At 29.5% G+C, this 15,704-nt stretch overlaps 4 protein-coding genes across 4 annotated transcripts; 1 reads left to right on the forward strand and 3 right to left on the reverse strand.

Annotated features, from left to right (window-relative positions):
* Positions 1 to 5,332: 5,332 nt before the first annotated feature.
* On the reverse strand, positions 5,333 to 6,050 carry K444DRAFT_639408 (uncharacterized protein; the record flags this gene model as incomplete). Its single annotated transcript, XM_024884380.1, has 4 exons — positions 5,333 to 5,479; positions 5,516 to 5,538; positions 5,612 to 5,751; positions 5,794 to 6,050. The coding sequence occupies 4 exons, from the start codon at positions 6,048 to 6,050 to the stop codon at positions 5,333 to 5,335; spliced, it is 567 nt and encodes a 188-aa protein (XP_024744356.1).
* A 260-nt stretch (positions 6,051 to 6,310) lies between these two features.
* K444DRAFT_658501 (uncharacterized protein) lies at positions 6,311 to 7,103 on the forward strand (the record flags this gene model as incomplete). Its single annotated transcript, XM_024886264.1, has 2 exons — positions 6,311 to 6,319; positions 6,380 to 7,103. 2 exons carry the CDS (start codon positions 6,311 to 6,313, stop codon positions 7,076 to 7,078), a joined length of 708 nt encoding a protein of 235 aa, XP_024744357.1. The 3' UTR covers positions 7,079 to 7,103.
* A 3,660-nt stretch (positions 7,104 to 10,763) lies between these two features.
* K444DRAFT_516165 (uncharacterized protein) lies at positions 10,764 to 11,057 on the reverse strand (the record flags this gene model as incomplete). Its single annotated transcript, XM_024873660.1, has 1 exon — positions 10,764 to 11,057. A coding segment is annotated over one exon (294 nt), but the record flags the coding sequence as incomplete, so codon positions are not given.
* A 712-nt stretch (positions 11,058 to 11,769) lies between these two features.
* On the reverse strand, positions 11,770 to 11,994 carry K444DRAFT_515379 (uncharacterized protein; the record flags this gene model as incomplete). Its single annotated transcript, XM_024873593.1, has 1 exon — positions 11,770 to 11,994. A coding segment is annotated over one exon (225 nt), but the record flags the coding sequence as incomplete, so codon positions are not given.
* Positions 11,995 to 15,704: the final 3,710 nt, after the last annotated feature.

Raw genomic sequence — 15,704 nt, forward strand, 5'->3', positions numbered from 1 at the left:
AGGAGGCTACCCTTAATAGCCTCTATATATTAATTATAATATACTTCCCTAGAAGTAGTTTTTTAGGATATAAATCGCTTATACTAGCCCTAGTAATTTTACTTATATTATAGGAATTATAATTAAATAGGTTTTGATTTTTGAATTAGAATCTATTAATATAGTTTACTAATTTCAGAATATACTTTATATTTAGGTAACTATATCTCTAGTACCAGATTTCTAGGGAGGCTAGTATATCTGATTTTAATAATTTTAGGGTATATTCTAAACTAAATTAGTTAAGCTAATATAACCTAATAAATGGTTTATATATACCAGTTACTATAGTCGTTCTATTATTAATAATATAAACTTTTCTAGTAGAAAAATTAATACTTCCTCTAGATTAGATAATTTTGGGAATTAATAATAATAATATATTTCGGAATTCGGGGCTATATAGTATATTATTTAGCTATACTTTTAGTTCAGAAATAATTAATAAAATAATAGTTCCCTTACCTTTAATAAGAATTATAGATTCATTACTAAAAGTAATAGAGAATGGTTTTATATCTTTATAGGTAATAAAAGAGCTTTTACTTTCTATAAAATAGTCTATAATACTCGAATTAATATACTAGATATTCGTAAAATTATTATTAAATAATTAGCTATTAAATAGAGTACTAAATATCGATTTTCTAGTAGTTAATTTTTTAATAGTATAGGCTTTTTTATAGATAGTTAATAGAGCTAATAGAGCTAATAGTACCTTCTAATTAGTAGAATTAGAATCCTTTCTATTAGAATTAAAGTAATTCTAGACTAATTTATATATAGTATAATTTTTAATATTATATCCTTTAAATTTATAGAATATATAATAGGTATTTGGATCTTTTCTATACTTTGGCTTATTATTTAACTAATTTTTACTATTCTCTTAGATAGCTAATACCTTTATAGTAATATCTGGATTAAAAGCGGGAGGTTTAGCCCTGAGCTTCTTCTTTTTAGTAAAAGTATCTGCTTTAAGTAATTCTAGCTTCAATTTATTAATATTAGCTCTAATAGAATTTAGGAGAGGCTTATATAAGTCGTATTTCTTTAGAAGGCTACGAATTAGGTATTCGGATATAGAAATATCCGAAATTAATTAATTTATTTCCTTGATTTTAGCTACTTTATAACTAATACGGTTAATAAAATTATCTATTCCTATAGTAATATTAAATATAATAGTTTCTATTTATTAAAGGTATAGAACTTCCTTCTAAGCTTTTAGCTATTTAGCTTTAGCTTGAATCTGGCTCTAAATTTAGTATATAGGCTCGATTTCCTTAAATTATTACCAGGTATTATAGGTAATAAGTAATTAATTTATTATCTTTTAGAACTACTTCTATAAGAGTAGGAACTTAATTAGAATTAATAAATTACTATAGATTTTTAATAATAAAGAGATTTATAGTATTATCTATCCAGGAGTAGATATTATTATCCGAGAGAGGCTCAATTTTCGTACCTTTATAGGTAATATAGATTGATTTTTTGGAATCCGGTATATTGGATTTTATAGAGAATTTCTGACCAAAAATGGCTGTGTTTTTGGCGAATTCTACTAATATAAAGCCGAACTAATAGGTGAAATTCACCAAAATTAATGATTTTAATAATTTTGAAAATGGTTTTGGAATAGATAAGCAAGTACTAAGGTCAAGTAATACTTGGATCGCTTAGTAAAGTACTAGCCGGGCTTATAATCTATTAGAATCTGATTAATATATTAGTAATAAATCGATATATTAGAGGTTAATAATCTATAGAATAACTAGATATAGGAGAGTAAAGAGTAAAAAAGGAGAGGAAGGAATCTAAAATACAGTTCTTATATACCTACTAGTAGATGGCGATTTCCTCTAGTATATTATAAATCAGATGACTCATATATATTAGTAAGCGTTCCCTGAGCTTCTATAGTGAGTCATTATAAATGAGAGTAGCGAAGCTAATATTAGTAGTTGAACCTGGTACTGGAAGGACTAGTAAGCTAGTACCAATTCAATACTTCTTCCGAAAACAGCATGGGACAAGATTGTGCGTTTTCCGCAGTCAGGAGGGTTAGACCTCGCGAGCCTTACACATCGGGCGCTGTATGGCGAGGAGGGTAGTATTCCAGCCGTGCGAGATGAGTATTTGGCATGGGCAATGGAAGGAAGAAGACCGTTAGAGTAACGGCAAGTCCTCGAACCTGCGAAGCAACTTTCTCCTTCATTTACAAAAGCGAAGAGGCACATCGGACCTCATCGACGACACCCGCTGCACGCCGTGCGATCGAGATAGATTGGCGGTATACCATTTATCCTTATCTGCCACCTCGGGCGGCCCCAGATTTTCGTTCTCGGGAGGATCCTGACGAGCAAGTCTGGAACTACAGCTTCAGAGATAATAATGGCAGGGTGATAACGGGAAGGGGCACACAGTGCCAGATGGAAATGCATAAGGCACGATGCCTGCAAGAGGAAGGAACGCCGGACGCGTAGCCGCGCTCCTGTTCATGTGCTTGACAACGGGTGGGCGCTAGACCTATCTATATAATCGTTTGAAGACTCAAGTTGCTTCGACCTTCTGCTTGGAGTGTTCGCACAGTTGTTGGGGGATGCCGGGCTCAAAGAGGCTCCCGAATTGTGACATGGTAGCCGCATATTATATCCTAATTTGAGTGACATGAAATCAGAATTCTAGCTAGATTCAATCCTTCATTTCTTTATACCAAATATTTGAAGCATGGCTCCTACCTTCCAAACATCTTTGAGCCGTCTTCCATCAACCTAAGCCCGATTATTCTCCCGTTATTAATGCCTCTCTCGGTCTCTCTATGTTCCTTTGTTGCAAACGATAATCCCATTCATTGTCCCTCCCTCCCCATAGATAACGGTTAGTGAAGGATTTTCCATTCATCCGACGTTCGGTAAACCTCCTATCGAGTATATTAGGGTGATGAGCAGAATCAGAGGGGCAAACAGCTTACGGGGATTATTAGTCGTCGTAAGTAACATTCCACCACTATATTGGGACCGCGTCCACTTGAAGAACCTTTCCGCTAATATTGAAGTTACATAGCATCCAGATTCGTTTGCTAGTAGTGAGATCAAAATCGGGGGACCAGTGGAAAAAGTCGGAATCAGAGTCAAACATTCTTAATAGCTTCGACTTAGCGAAGTCGTTAGCAATGCGTCTCAGCCGATTCCTTGGCTCTCCAGTAACGTTAGTGGTATCAAACCGAATAGCAATGCATATTTCATGCTACGGACTCAGATTCTTTACCATATCAATAATATAGGAGGGAGGGCAGCGGTCATTATTGGAAGGAGCCTCGCGAGACAAATTTGTCGCATCGTAATTGTGCGGCTTAAAATTGGGACTAGGCTAGAATTAGTAAGGTTAGAAGCGAAGATCTGTCCCTTAACGGCGATATGTACTACAAAATTAAAGGTGAAATCGTCTTTTCAAGACTCAGTAATAATTGGACTTATAATAATATAATTCTTTACTATAATCAAATTATAATACCCTGACTTCGAAGGATCCACTTTTAAAACACAGTCTTGCAAGCAATTAACCGATTTCCAAGGTTAATACACACCCCAAGCGAATACACACCCTTTTCCCACTAAAACTACCCATCTTTAGACCTTAATAATTAAATAACTAATAAGTAGATTACCTTTAAAATTCCCATATTACTAGTTTCATATATATTAAATAAGACTATAATATAAAATTTACGTAATATTACATATTACGTAATTAATATTAAGCTTAAAGCTTATAAATTACTAAGTTTAATATTATATAAATAATTTCATAAATAAGATTAATAAATAGAAACTACTTAATTTTATATTAATAATATAGCTTATAAAATACATTTATTAAAAAGTTTTATTTATATACCTTTATAATAGAAAGATTTATTTAAAATAGTAATATTTTTACAAATTTATTTACTAATTATATTATAATAATTACTTTTTAATTTTTTAATAAAAACTAATATTCTTTATATATTAGAAGAAAATAGAAGAAGAAGTATTTAATTATATAAGAGTTTATAATATATTTTAAATTTTAAAGTTTATAACCTTAGTTTTTATTTAAAATAATGATATTATATTAAATAAAAGCATTATTTATAAAGTATTTTATATAATATTATAAATTAATATATAAAGAATTAAAAGAATTAAATATATTATTAAAAATAAGCTTATATATATTTATATATTTAATAAAAAATCTAGTATTATTTTTGTTAATTATATTATATTAATTATAAGGTTATATAAACATTTTATATAATAGAATAGTAGCTTTAGATTAGTTTTATATAAGGTAACTTAGCTCTTTACTTTTTTAGTTTTTATTTCTTAATTTAACTTTTTTTTAAAAAAAAAAATATTAAATATAAAACCAGAATTTTATAACTAATATATTATTTTATATGAAAATAATAGCCTTAATTTATAATTATATATAAGATAAAGTAAACTTATAAAAATTAAGTTAAAAACATTTATAAATATAAAGATATTAAGTATTAAATTAAAGTATTTAAGATTCTTAAAATTTTATATAAAAGCCAAGTTTAAATATCTATATTTAAAACAAAATAAATACTTTATCTTCTCCTCTTTCCAAATATAAAAGAATTATATTATTATCTTTAATAATTATTTAGTAAATAATTATTTAATATTATGTATTTGGCTAAGATTAGGGTATATATTCGCTTGGGGTATATATTAACCTTGGAATTCGGTTATTTGCCCAACGTTACTCTTAAAACCTCATCCTACTTTGCGTGAGATCTATATATACATGTGAATTATTACGACCGCAAATAAAACTCCAGGGGGCATACTAGGTAGAATCCGGGGGGAATTGTCCCTCGCAAGACTTGTATTTCCCATTATAATCTTCGTTGTGGTACCGTGCTCGGTCGAGAGGTAGCGGACATGTGGTTCCTGCTTGAATCGCAGCTAGGTATCTCCTAATATCGAGGTTATATAAGTGGCCGTAATCCCTGGCGAGCACTTCGGTAGTCTCGCACATTATTAATAATATCTTTCCAGGGAATTTCAAGATATAATTATAGAAGTGAAAGTATCGGACGTGCTTATTGTTCACTTCGGGTGCGGGACGCTTCCAGCTAGCAATTTAACCGACCCTTCAGCTGCTTCCCTTCCATTGCGCCGAGAATACGACAAAGCTTTCGATCTTTTGACTCCAGTGGCCGCTGCCTCTAACTTGTCGAACGTAATATCAAACGATAGTATCCATCTTTTTACAGGCTCCCTCGAAAGATCTTCCGAAGTAGATGTCTCAAGACAACATTGCCGCCTTCTTGGTCGAACGTGTTGCGAAATATCTTACGTATCTCCTTGGTATATGTTCGCAGCTCTGCTATATCGCGGAAGGTCCGAACCTTTTCCTCACTCCCGCTTCGTCCCCATTAAATCAAATCAACGATATTAACGTGCGTCCTTTGCACTGCCTATTATTTGCTTTAGTATGAATCTACCGAATTTCGTTATACGATCTCCTACCTCTTCGCATTATTCACATGTTTTCGGAAGCGGGTCGATACTAATTGCCCGGCAAAGCGCATGCCACGCAGTCAAGTCGTTCTCTGTACCATACCACAAGTGCAGTTCGCTTTGCAGCGCGTCTTGATATCTGTTCCACGCATCGTCTGATGCGACGCTGCCACGGCCCTATCTTTCTTGTCTCTGCAAGTTGGCATACGACGTAGCTAGTGGGAGAGAAGGATCATAATCAAACGTTGGGAAAGAGCGGAAAAAGACATCCAGAGGGGTTTCCGTATCCTTTTGGTGAATGCGAGAGTCCCGCAGGTGCTGCTCCAGAGCCTCCTCGTTGCCGAAGGATCGATCGCAATCCTCGCAGTCGAAGGACGGCGTATGCGCTGGTGAATCCCGCAGGTGCTGCTGCAATGCCTCTTCGCTATCGAAAGATTGATCGCAGAGAACACAACGGGAGCTCATAGTGTTGATTCAATTGTCTACAAGAAGAAATGATGACAATCGGAAGCGGTGAGTGGACGGTCTTATTATTCGTGTGACTGGGCGAACGGAGTGGGAGCTATGTCGTGTAACTGCAAACTCTACACCGTCGTCCAATAACCTGGTGACACACAAGCTCCAGGAATCCCTGACGTGAGGTGTCTAGAGATGTCGTCCGATCCTCTAAATATAATGTTGTGCTTCTCTACTACAAGGACCTCACTTCGGTGAAGTAACTCAACATGTCCAAGGTTAGCAAGTTTCCCAAAAGCCAACGAAGGTCGACATACTAATATGCTTCCATATGACAGCCTTTGCAACCAGCGACTGCAGCGTCAACTCCAAAGACTGCTATCAGAGTTGGGGATGTGCGCTATGATATTAACGTATCCAAAATACCATACCTGTCATCCTTCGTCGACTTTCAAGCCAATGCCCAACCACAATCAACAGATTTTATTCACGAGCCTATTCCTCTCTTCGATATAGCCCTCAAGGGGATCGAATCTGGCTATCGCCAGTGTTTCCGATCCCTCCCTGCCGACCTTTCCCAGCACCACATTCTTTGCGACACATATCATTTTCTCCATGTTGACATTCTTTGCGGGCAGTCTATCGGCGAGATTATCAGCGATCTGAAATCCGGCGCAGGTGACTATGATCGAGAGGAGCGACGAGAAATCAAGGGTGACAGGTCAAAGGCGCGCGATACGGCGTTCAAGCTGTTATATTTAATACTGCTAGGGGATTTCACGGATGAGGCGAAAGATAGTACCAAAATCTTTAATGCGGTGCTGTACCTTGTGTCTCACGCGGCGACTTTCAAATGGAGGACGAGGAGCGTGGTTCGGGCTGCGTACGAGGAGCGATTCGTCGTCTCAACAAAGCAGAAAGCAGCTCTGGATAAGTGGGAAAAGAAGGATCCTGCTAAGCTAGCAGTAGAAGATGCAGGCGACGTGACGACGGAGGAGGAAGAGCCGTACTATTTTGACTCTGATTATTCGATTTGATTTATGGCAACTTGTCCCACTTAACGAGAGTGTCTTTGCAACCTATACTTATACCTCTTGAAGTAATCTATCCCCGTACCCTGTGCTTAAAACATCCGCGCCACTTCTGGATATGCGTTATTAAGAGGCCAAGCTCTATTATTGCAAAGGCACACATATATTTCCTCTTCCTTCTAGACAGTACTAAGAAAAGCCTATAGTATATTAGTACTACTCCTGCCTTTCCTATATTATGAATTTAATAGAGTTAATTCGATTTATTCTTGGCACCATAAACTTCTATAGATCCCGTATTAAGGAGCCCCCTTCTTCTATAAGAGCTATAAATACAGTATGCTCGGCCATTAATTTAGTAGAGATAATTAGGTATAGACAAATTAACTCTTTTAACTTATCTATCCCGCTTTCCTTATCCAGAGTTCTCTTATCTATATATATATACCATATAAAATTAATAATTTGCTCGAGAAGTTAGTCAAGGTGAATTATGGTTTCGAGCTAGATTAAGGTTAGGGTTTTATGAATCTTAAATAGAATTAGCCTTTTTAGGCTATTAATTCCCCATTTATCTACTAAAACATAAAGCGAAATATAAAGAATAAGTATCTTACTAATATTTTCGCTAGGTCTATTATTTATAGCAGGGTTATATATATTATTAAAATTAGATCGGGGCTTAAAAAGAGGAAAGCAAAAAGAACTAAATATTCTAAGAGAGGTTAGTATAGTAATAAGAGAACTTTTCTTCTTTGCCTTCTTTAAATAAACTCTAAAACTCGCCCAGGAATTACTTCCTTGGGATTTGTCAGGAGATAGTATGGCCTTATTAATAATCAGACCAAGGGAAAAAGGCTATTTACTAGGTCTTACGATTATTTTCGGAGTCAAATAGTCTCCCGTATATATAAATTAGGCAAATAATTCGAAGGTTTTTACCTTTACTTCCTCCCATCTGGTTTGGCCGGCTAAGCTCTCTAATATTACTTCATATATGAGAGCGCTTAGTCCCTGAGATTAGTCTGCGAATAGTACCTCATAGATCTGAATAGGAACCTTATCTATACTAATAATAAACGTGAAAAGGCATAAACGGAGGATCCTAGAAGGAAGACGTTAGTATTTATAATAATAAGCAGATAGAACCCTAGAGTAGCGAATATGAATATTTCAAATAACGCGGACATTTCGGATTCTAGGGAACCAAGAGTTTGCGGTATTTAGCCATTAATATTCGATATACTTCACTTTGAACCACGGTTACCCTCGCGTCTCAATGAAATTCGTATACAGTATTATCGCAGTAAGAAGAATAACGGTAAAGCGCAAATTGAGGCTGGTTAGCAGGTTTAGTACTGTGGTGGGGTTTTTTCTCTCTTGTCCCGTGACTACCGTCACGTGTCCTGCTTCCCAGGCATGCTGGCGCTAGTTTAAGGGGTTGCATAAGACCTCCGTCCATACGTACGATTAGCCTTCCCAATACATCAACCTTCGGAGCCCCTTATTTTTGACCATTCGTATTATTTCGTTACTGGTGCTGAGAGTCTTAAGATTATTACTTCTACTTATTTAGCTTCCTACCCTCTTTACCTCCACCCACGCATCCAACGCCTATATATGGTCCGAAATCCATATAACAATCAAATCCCCATCACAGTACTATTCTAGGGGGTGATGTACAAGCAGAAAAGGTCCCCCTCGATCACTGCCGTCATTAAGCGGAACAAGTAGCATTCTCTTACACTTTCTACTCAATCTCCCGCTTAAATGCACGGCCCGCCTGAATACACGCCTTACTAGAAAACTAAAATATTTAATTATTAAATAACCGTAAATTATATTTATAAATAGTAAGCTATTATAGAATTACTAAGTACTCTATTTCTGTACTCTATATTACTTTTATAATAATTTCATAATTTTATTAATAATATTTATACTTTATTAAGAAATAAGTAATTTATTAAAAAGATTAATAAATTTTATAATAATAATAAATCTTATAAAATCTTTATATAATTTATTTTAAAATAATATATATTAAATTTCGTAACTTAAATATAACCTTTAAATATCTTGTAAAATAAGAAATATAATTTTAAAGTTTTAATTTTTTTAAAAATTAAGTTTTATTTTTAATTTTTCAAAATAATTAAGAGTAATTTATTTTGAAAGAAATTAATTAATTCAATTTTCTTAATATTATTAGAAAAAAGGTTTAAGGCCTTAAAAGTTTAAAAAATATTTATTATATATATAATTTTAATTTTTAATATAAGTTTTTAATAATTATTATCTTTATTTTAATTCTTATATATTAATTAAAATTAAAACAAATATTAACTCTTAAATATAGTTCTTAACTTATAAAAAACCTATATTATTAAATAAATTTAGTAAATACTTATTTTATTTACTAATTTTAAAAAATATTAAAAAAAACTATAATATTTCAATATTTTAAAGATTTAAAAATTAAATAAAAATATTTCTGAGTTTTTTAAGTCCTATATGAGTAATACAAGTAGTTTTATTTAAATTTAATTAATAGCTTTTATTTGAAGCTATTATTATTTATAATTTATTTATAATTTTATAATTTTTAAAAGAATTAAAATATTAATTACTTAATAATATATAAAATATAAATCTTTTATATAAATATATATGCATTAATATATAAAATTCAAAAAACTTAAAGTTTTATTTTTAGATATTTTATTTCTAAATAAACTAATTTTTTAAAAAAAAATTTAAGAAAAAAATTATATCTTTTATAAATCTTTAAAATAAAGTACTTATATTTATAATATTATTATTTTTAAGGTCATAATATATAACGATTGCTATTTTTATATATTATATTTAAAGAAGTAAATTTTTTTATTAATTAATATAAAAGTTATAATAGTATTAAAACTATAAGTTTTCGCGACTTTCTGTGACGGCTGGTGTCACATGGTTGGTTTCAGCCAAAGGGGTTGGTTTCAGCTAAGGTTCCAAGCTATGGTTCAAACCAAGCTCGCTTCCAAAGCTCGGCGTTTCAGTAGTCTTGGCCATACCTACTTATCCACTGCCACACCTCACTCCTTCTCTCCTTAGCTTTAGATTCTGTAGGACATTGGAATCATAGATCTTTGAGCATCGTTCCATTGCTTTGTTCCTGCCGTCACACTTTCTATATAATTCGGCCGTGCATTTAAGCGGGGCGTGCATTTAAGCGGGAAATCGAGTACAGAGGAGAACGTGTGCCGTCGCTATTGGTCGCGGTAATCGCGATAACGGAGCTTAGCTAAGCAAGCCTGTGCTCAGCACCAGCAGCTGGTATAAGGTAGCAGGCTCCAAGCTAAAAGGCGCTGAAAAGTACATTACTCTACCTGCCTCGCAACGACGGCTGGTACGGGCCACCTTCAAATGCAACACAACGTCCGATGTTCCTAGACGGCTATAGCTGCGAACTGGCGTCAAAGATTTGAGTTAAGAGTCTGGCCTCGACAAAAAGACTACATACTAATAACTTGCAGGCGAACCATAACTCTATCTTCTTCTATTACGCCGAGAATACTACGAACATTAATTATATCCGATTTCCCGACTCCCAAAAACCAAATCCGAACCAAAGGAAATAAGAAACAATTCTCTAGTCTTTCTTATAACAGTCTCATATTATCCGCGCTACTGGTGCCCTTCATAGCACTCGCACGTCGATCATTCGCGCCACTTCTGGCTCTGGCTCTGGCTCTGGCTCATCCGCCTCTGGCTCATCTGCCTCTAGCGCATTACTCTTACGCTTCCGACCACGTTTCCCCTTGACCTTGGCATCCTTCACAGCACGCGCTGCTCGTACCACTACAATATCCTCAAAGCTTATTACCTTCGCATCCCCTAGTTTAAGTACCTTAATTAATCGGCAAACCTTGGCTTTATTATTTATTCTAGTCAATATCTGTTTTTTATTATAAAAAAGGGTATATTCGGTAATAAATACCTAGGCAATATTAATAAGCTTCTATATATGCCTCTCTAGGTATAATATACTCGTCTTATTTAGTATATAAGTATCCTATTTAATTAGATTATATAGTAATATAAGATCCTCTACTAATACTAGTATTATAGGCATTTATAGTACTTTATATTAATAATAAGAACTTGCTTTTATCTTATTAGCCCTAGATATAATTAATTAAGTAGGGGGCTTTAGTATTACTCTAAGAACTCTATCCGGATTAAACGGGAATAAACCGCAAACTGCTTATATAGCTATAATATTTCTTTTTATAAATGCTTTCTTTCTTATAAGGCTATATAAAAAAGTGAAATATTACTTACTAATAGTATTTATATTTTCCTTAGAATAGCCTCTCAGCTTTATTATAATAGAAGCTCTTTAAGGAAGCAAATAGTCTAATATTATAGGGCTAGAGCTTATAGGAAATATAAAAGAAGAGGTAATAATAGAGAATATTATTTGCAAAATAAAACTCTTGGGCTTTAAGAATCTTATATATTCCAAAGCTATTATAGATTAGTACCTATAGCTTCTAGTTAGCCTATTTTCTAGTCTAGGAATTAAATATATATTTAAGCCACTTTAAGCTAATTTTAAAATTAATATATTTAGAAATAATATATATATAATACTATCTAGAAATAGGAAACATAATTTAGTTACTTTAATAAATAGTAGCTAGCTAAATAATTATTAGTAATAAAGACTTATTATTAGTATTTATATATTTAATAATAGTAACTATTATATATTTAATACTTATATCTTTATAGTTTTGCAAATTATTTTTATTTATAAGAATCTTAATAGAGCCAAGTATATATAATATAATTCCCGTCTTATTTATATTATAAATATTTTCTAAGAAAATAGCCGGATCTTCTAATATTTTTCTAATTACTTTAAACTAATATAAGATCTTATTATAAATATTATTTTTATAATATTTCTAGGCTATTACCCTTATTTATTATAATTTAAATACTAGATAATACTTCTAGAAAACTTAAGCCTAGTTCTTATTAGAAGGCTTAGCTACTTTATTTATTAAATATTAGTAAGTAATATTAAAGGCAAAAGCAGGAAAATACTTAATTTATATAGAATTCCCGAGATTTACTATTAGTATTAAATACTTCTCGAGGGCTTTCTTCTTTAATAAAGTAAAATATAGTTAGCCTTAGGCCTTTATTTCTTTTAAGGGCTGCCTATAATTATAATAATAAAGAGTATTTAATAGAACTCTATTATATTTAGATATAGTATTATATATTTGAGGCTCTTCTAATAAAAAAGCCTTTATAAAGGCTTTATTAGTATAATTACTTATATAATATTACTTTTTATATTTTATATAAAGATATTAGAGATTGAAATAACTAGATAATAAATTAAGTAATAATATTATATAGGATTATATATATGGCTTATAGAATCTTTTAAAAGAATATTATATTATATTATATTTCATATAATATATAAAGAATTTAAAATAGAATACAACTTATATAACTATAAATATAATATTAGATATAGGCTATAAAAACCTTTTTTGCTTATTAAAATATAGTATTTTATATATCTTTTATCTTTTTCTAAATAAATCTAGTAAATAAATTCTCTTATATTTTATATCTTTAAACTTTAGAATTATATTTAAATATAATAGAAACTCTATATTATAATCCCGGATTTCGAAAGCAAATTAATAGTTATAATAAAATAGAAAATAATAGTTATAGTAATATTTAATACTTTTAATAAGATAATTAATAATAGAGCTAAATTATAGTACTTTTCTAATTATAAATTAAGATTTTATAGAAAAATAACTAAAGAATAATAATAAATAGAATATAACTTTATATATTTATATAATAGAGATTTAAAACCCCTAAACTATAAAGCTTTTTTAATATACTACTTTTTTTAGTATATAAAAATAAATATTAGTAATATATTCTCTAGTTTTTATAAAATATAAAATAATTCCTATTTTATAATTAATAAAAAAATAAATTCAAATCTAGAAAAGCTAATCTATATTACTTCTATTAGTTTTTTTTAAATAAAGAATTCTTATATATTATTAAATTAATTCTAAGAAAAAGCAAATATTAGCTTTTATATAGAATATATATTAAATAAGTTACTTTAAACAAACTCTAATTTTAAATCTATAATTAGTTTCAAATATCTCATTTTATAGTCTTTATTTCCGAAAACATAATATAAGCCCTAATTCTTAATAAGCTATTAGATTCTATATAAATAGTTATTAATACTTTAATTTACTTTAGTTATTCTATTTATTTTTATATCTAGACTATATTAGAAACTAGATAATAATATCTAAATATATTTTAAAAATATAATTTCTCGACTAGCTTTATTATATAATTATTAGTTAATATAAGAAATACTTTAATAATTATAATAGAATTATATATAATATTCTTATAATTTCTTTATAAGTTTTTAGTATATCTCTAAAAAAAGATAATAGCCTATATTATATTTATATTTAGTAAAAAAGAAATTCTAATTTATTAAATTAAAAAATACTAATAAATTTAATATAAAATAGTAATACTATTAAGATATTAATACTATTTTTTAGCCGAGTCTAATCTGGGGCTTAATAGAAATCTATTAGCTAATTCAAAATCTTTTCGAATTTTATTATATAATTCTAAAACGAAATATAATTTCTAAGAACTAGAAAAATATTTGGAATTTTGTTTTTTTATTTCTAAAAGAAGTCTTATTCTTTTAAAATAAGATTAATTAATTCATTTAGTAAATCTCTTTTTTTTATATAATATTTATATATTAATTTTAATAAAAAAGAAATTCTTATATTTCAAATTAAGTTAATACTAATTCTTTTTAATATAAGTTAGATATTTATTATTATAAAAGTTATATTTCGTTTTTAATCTTTTATTTATAAATATATTTATAGTTAATTAGTTTTATACTATTTTTATTATAATTAAAAAGAATATAAATTACGAAATCTTTTAATTTCCTTATAATTATATCTAGCTTAATACTAGTATAATATAATTCAAATAGAGTTTTTTCTCTAAAAATAATATTTAGAATTAAAAATAGTTTTAAAAACAAATATAAGCTTTTATTTTAATAAAATAATATTTTAAAAGTATTTTTAAGCTATTTTAGTATAGCTTTATAGCTAGTAAATATATTTCTATAAAAGAATTTCGAATCTAATAATATTACTAATTTCTATATATTATATTTAATATTCTAATAGTTTTCTAAATATTATTTATTTTTATTATATAATCTTTTTAATATAATTTATATATTTATATTACTTTTATAAGATATATAAAATATATAAAATTAGTAAAAATAATTCTTTATATATTAGAAAAACATTATAAAAGCTATTTATAAAACTAAGCTATATTAATATAATTAATATATATATAAAACTCGGCCTTAATATTTTATATAACTTATATAGTATTTAATAAAGCTTTTAAGCTAGTTTTAAGTATTTTAGAATATAAGGTTTTAAAAATTAGTTCTAATTTAAAAACTAGATTTATATTAATATATTTACTAATTATTAAAAGTCTTAGTAATTTATTATATATTTCTAATAAAAGATTATCTAAATATAATATTAAAGTAATTATTATTCTAATAATATATTAATATTTAATAGAAATATAATTAATAAAATTTACTAGATATATTAAAAGATCTATTAATAAAGAATTCGGGATCCTAAATATATATATTATATTAAAAAGTAAAATAATATTATTATATAATATATATAGAATTGCATGTAACTTAAGGGCATATAACGAACCTCGAATATTGCGGGTGTCGATTAGGGAGATTAAAGGCCCTTTAATATTATAACTAACTACTATTTATATTATAAGTATTAGGCTTATAAATTACTAATTATATATATATTATTAGAGCCTTCTATTTAAAGGGGGTTTTCCTGAACCTTATAGGAGGAACAGAGATTAGCTCTGTACTGAATTTAATACTATAGTTTTATAATATACTAATTTATTCTATTATCTTATTGCCTACTAATAAATACCTTATAAGCTAATCTCTCTACTCTTAAAGGAGGTAGTTCGATAAGTAATTATATCTCAAAATCTGTGAAATATATAATTCCTCGCCGGAGCTATTTCTATAGAGGAAGTCGACCAGATTAACCCCAATACAGGTAATGGTAAAGGCTCGTCTAATACTTTTAACAGGGCCCTTTAGGAGCCTCCGAAAGCCAGTAATAATAACAGAAATAATTCCGGCAATAATTAAGACACTAAGATTAATGCCCAAATTACTGCCGCCCAAGTTACAGAATAGAGATTGTATACTAATATTAAAGCGCTCTAATAAAAGCAAGAATTAGTAGATATAATTAACTAATATATCCTATAGTTAAAGTAATATAAGGGTGCCTTCAGAAATACTTTGCGGTTTACTATATCTTATAGAAACTCTATTCGAGCTACTATATAATGTCCTGAAAATATATTTGGACTGAGAGAAGCTTCTCAAGGTCCGAACGCCTGACTTATATTATAGAAAGTCCCTTAAAAAATAGAGAAT

Source organism: Hyaloscypha bicolor (genome assembly GCF_002865645.1).
Source record: "Hyaloscypha bicolor E unplaced genomic scaffold K444scaffold_10, whole genome shotgun sequence".
NCBI classification, from domain to species: Eukaryota; Fungi; Ascomycota; class Leotiomycetes; order Helotiales; family Hyaloscyphaceae; genus Hyaloscypha; species Hyaloscypha bicolor.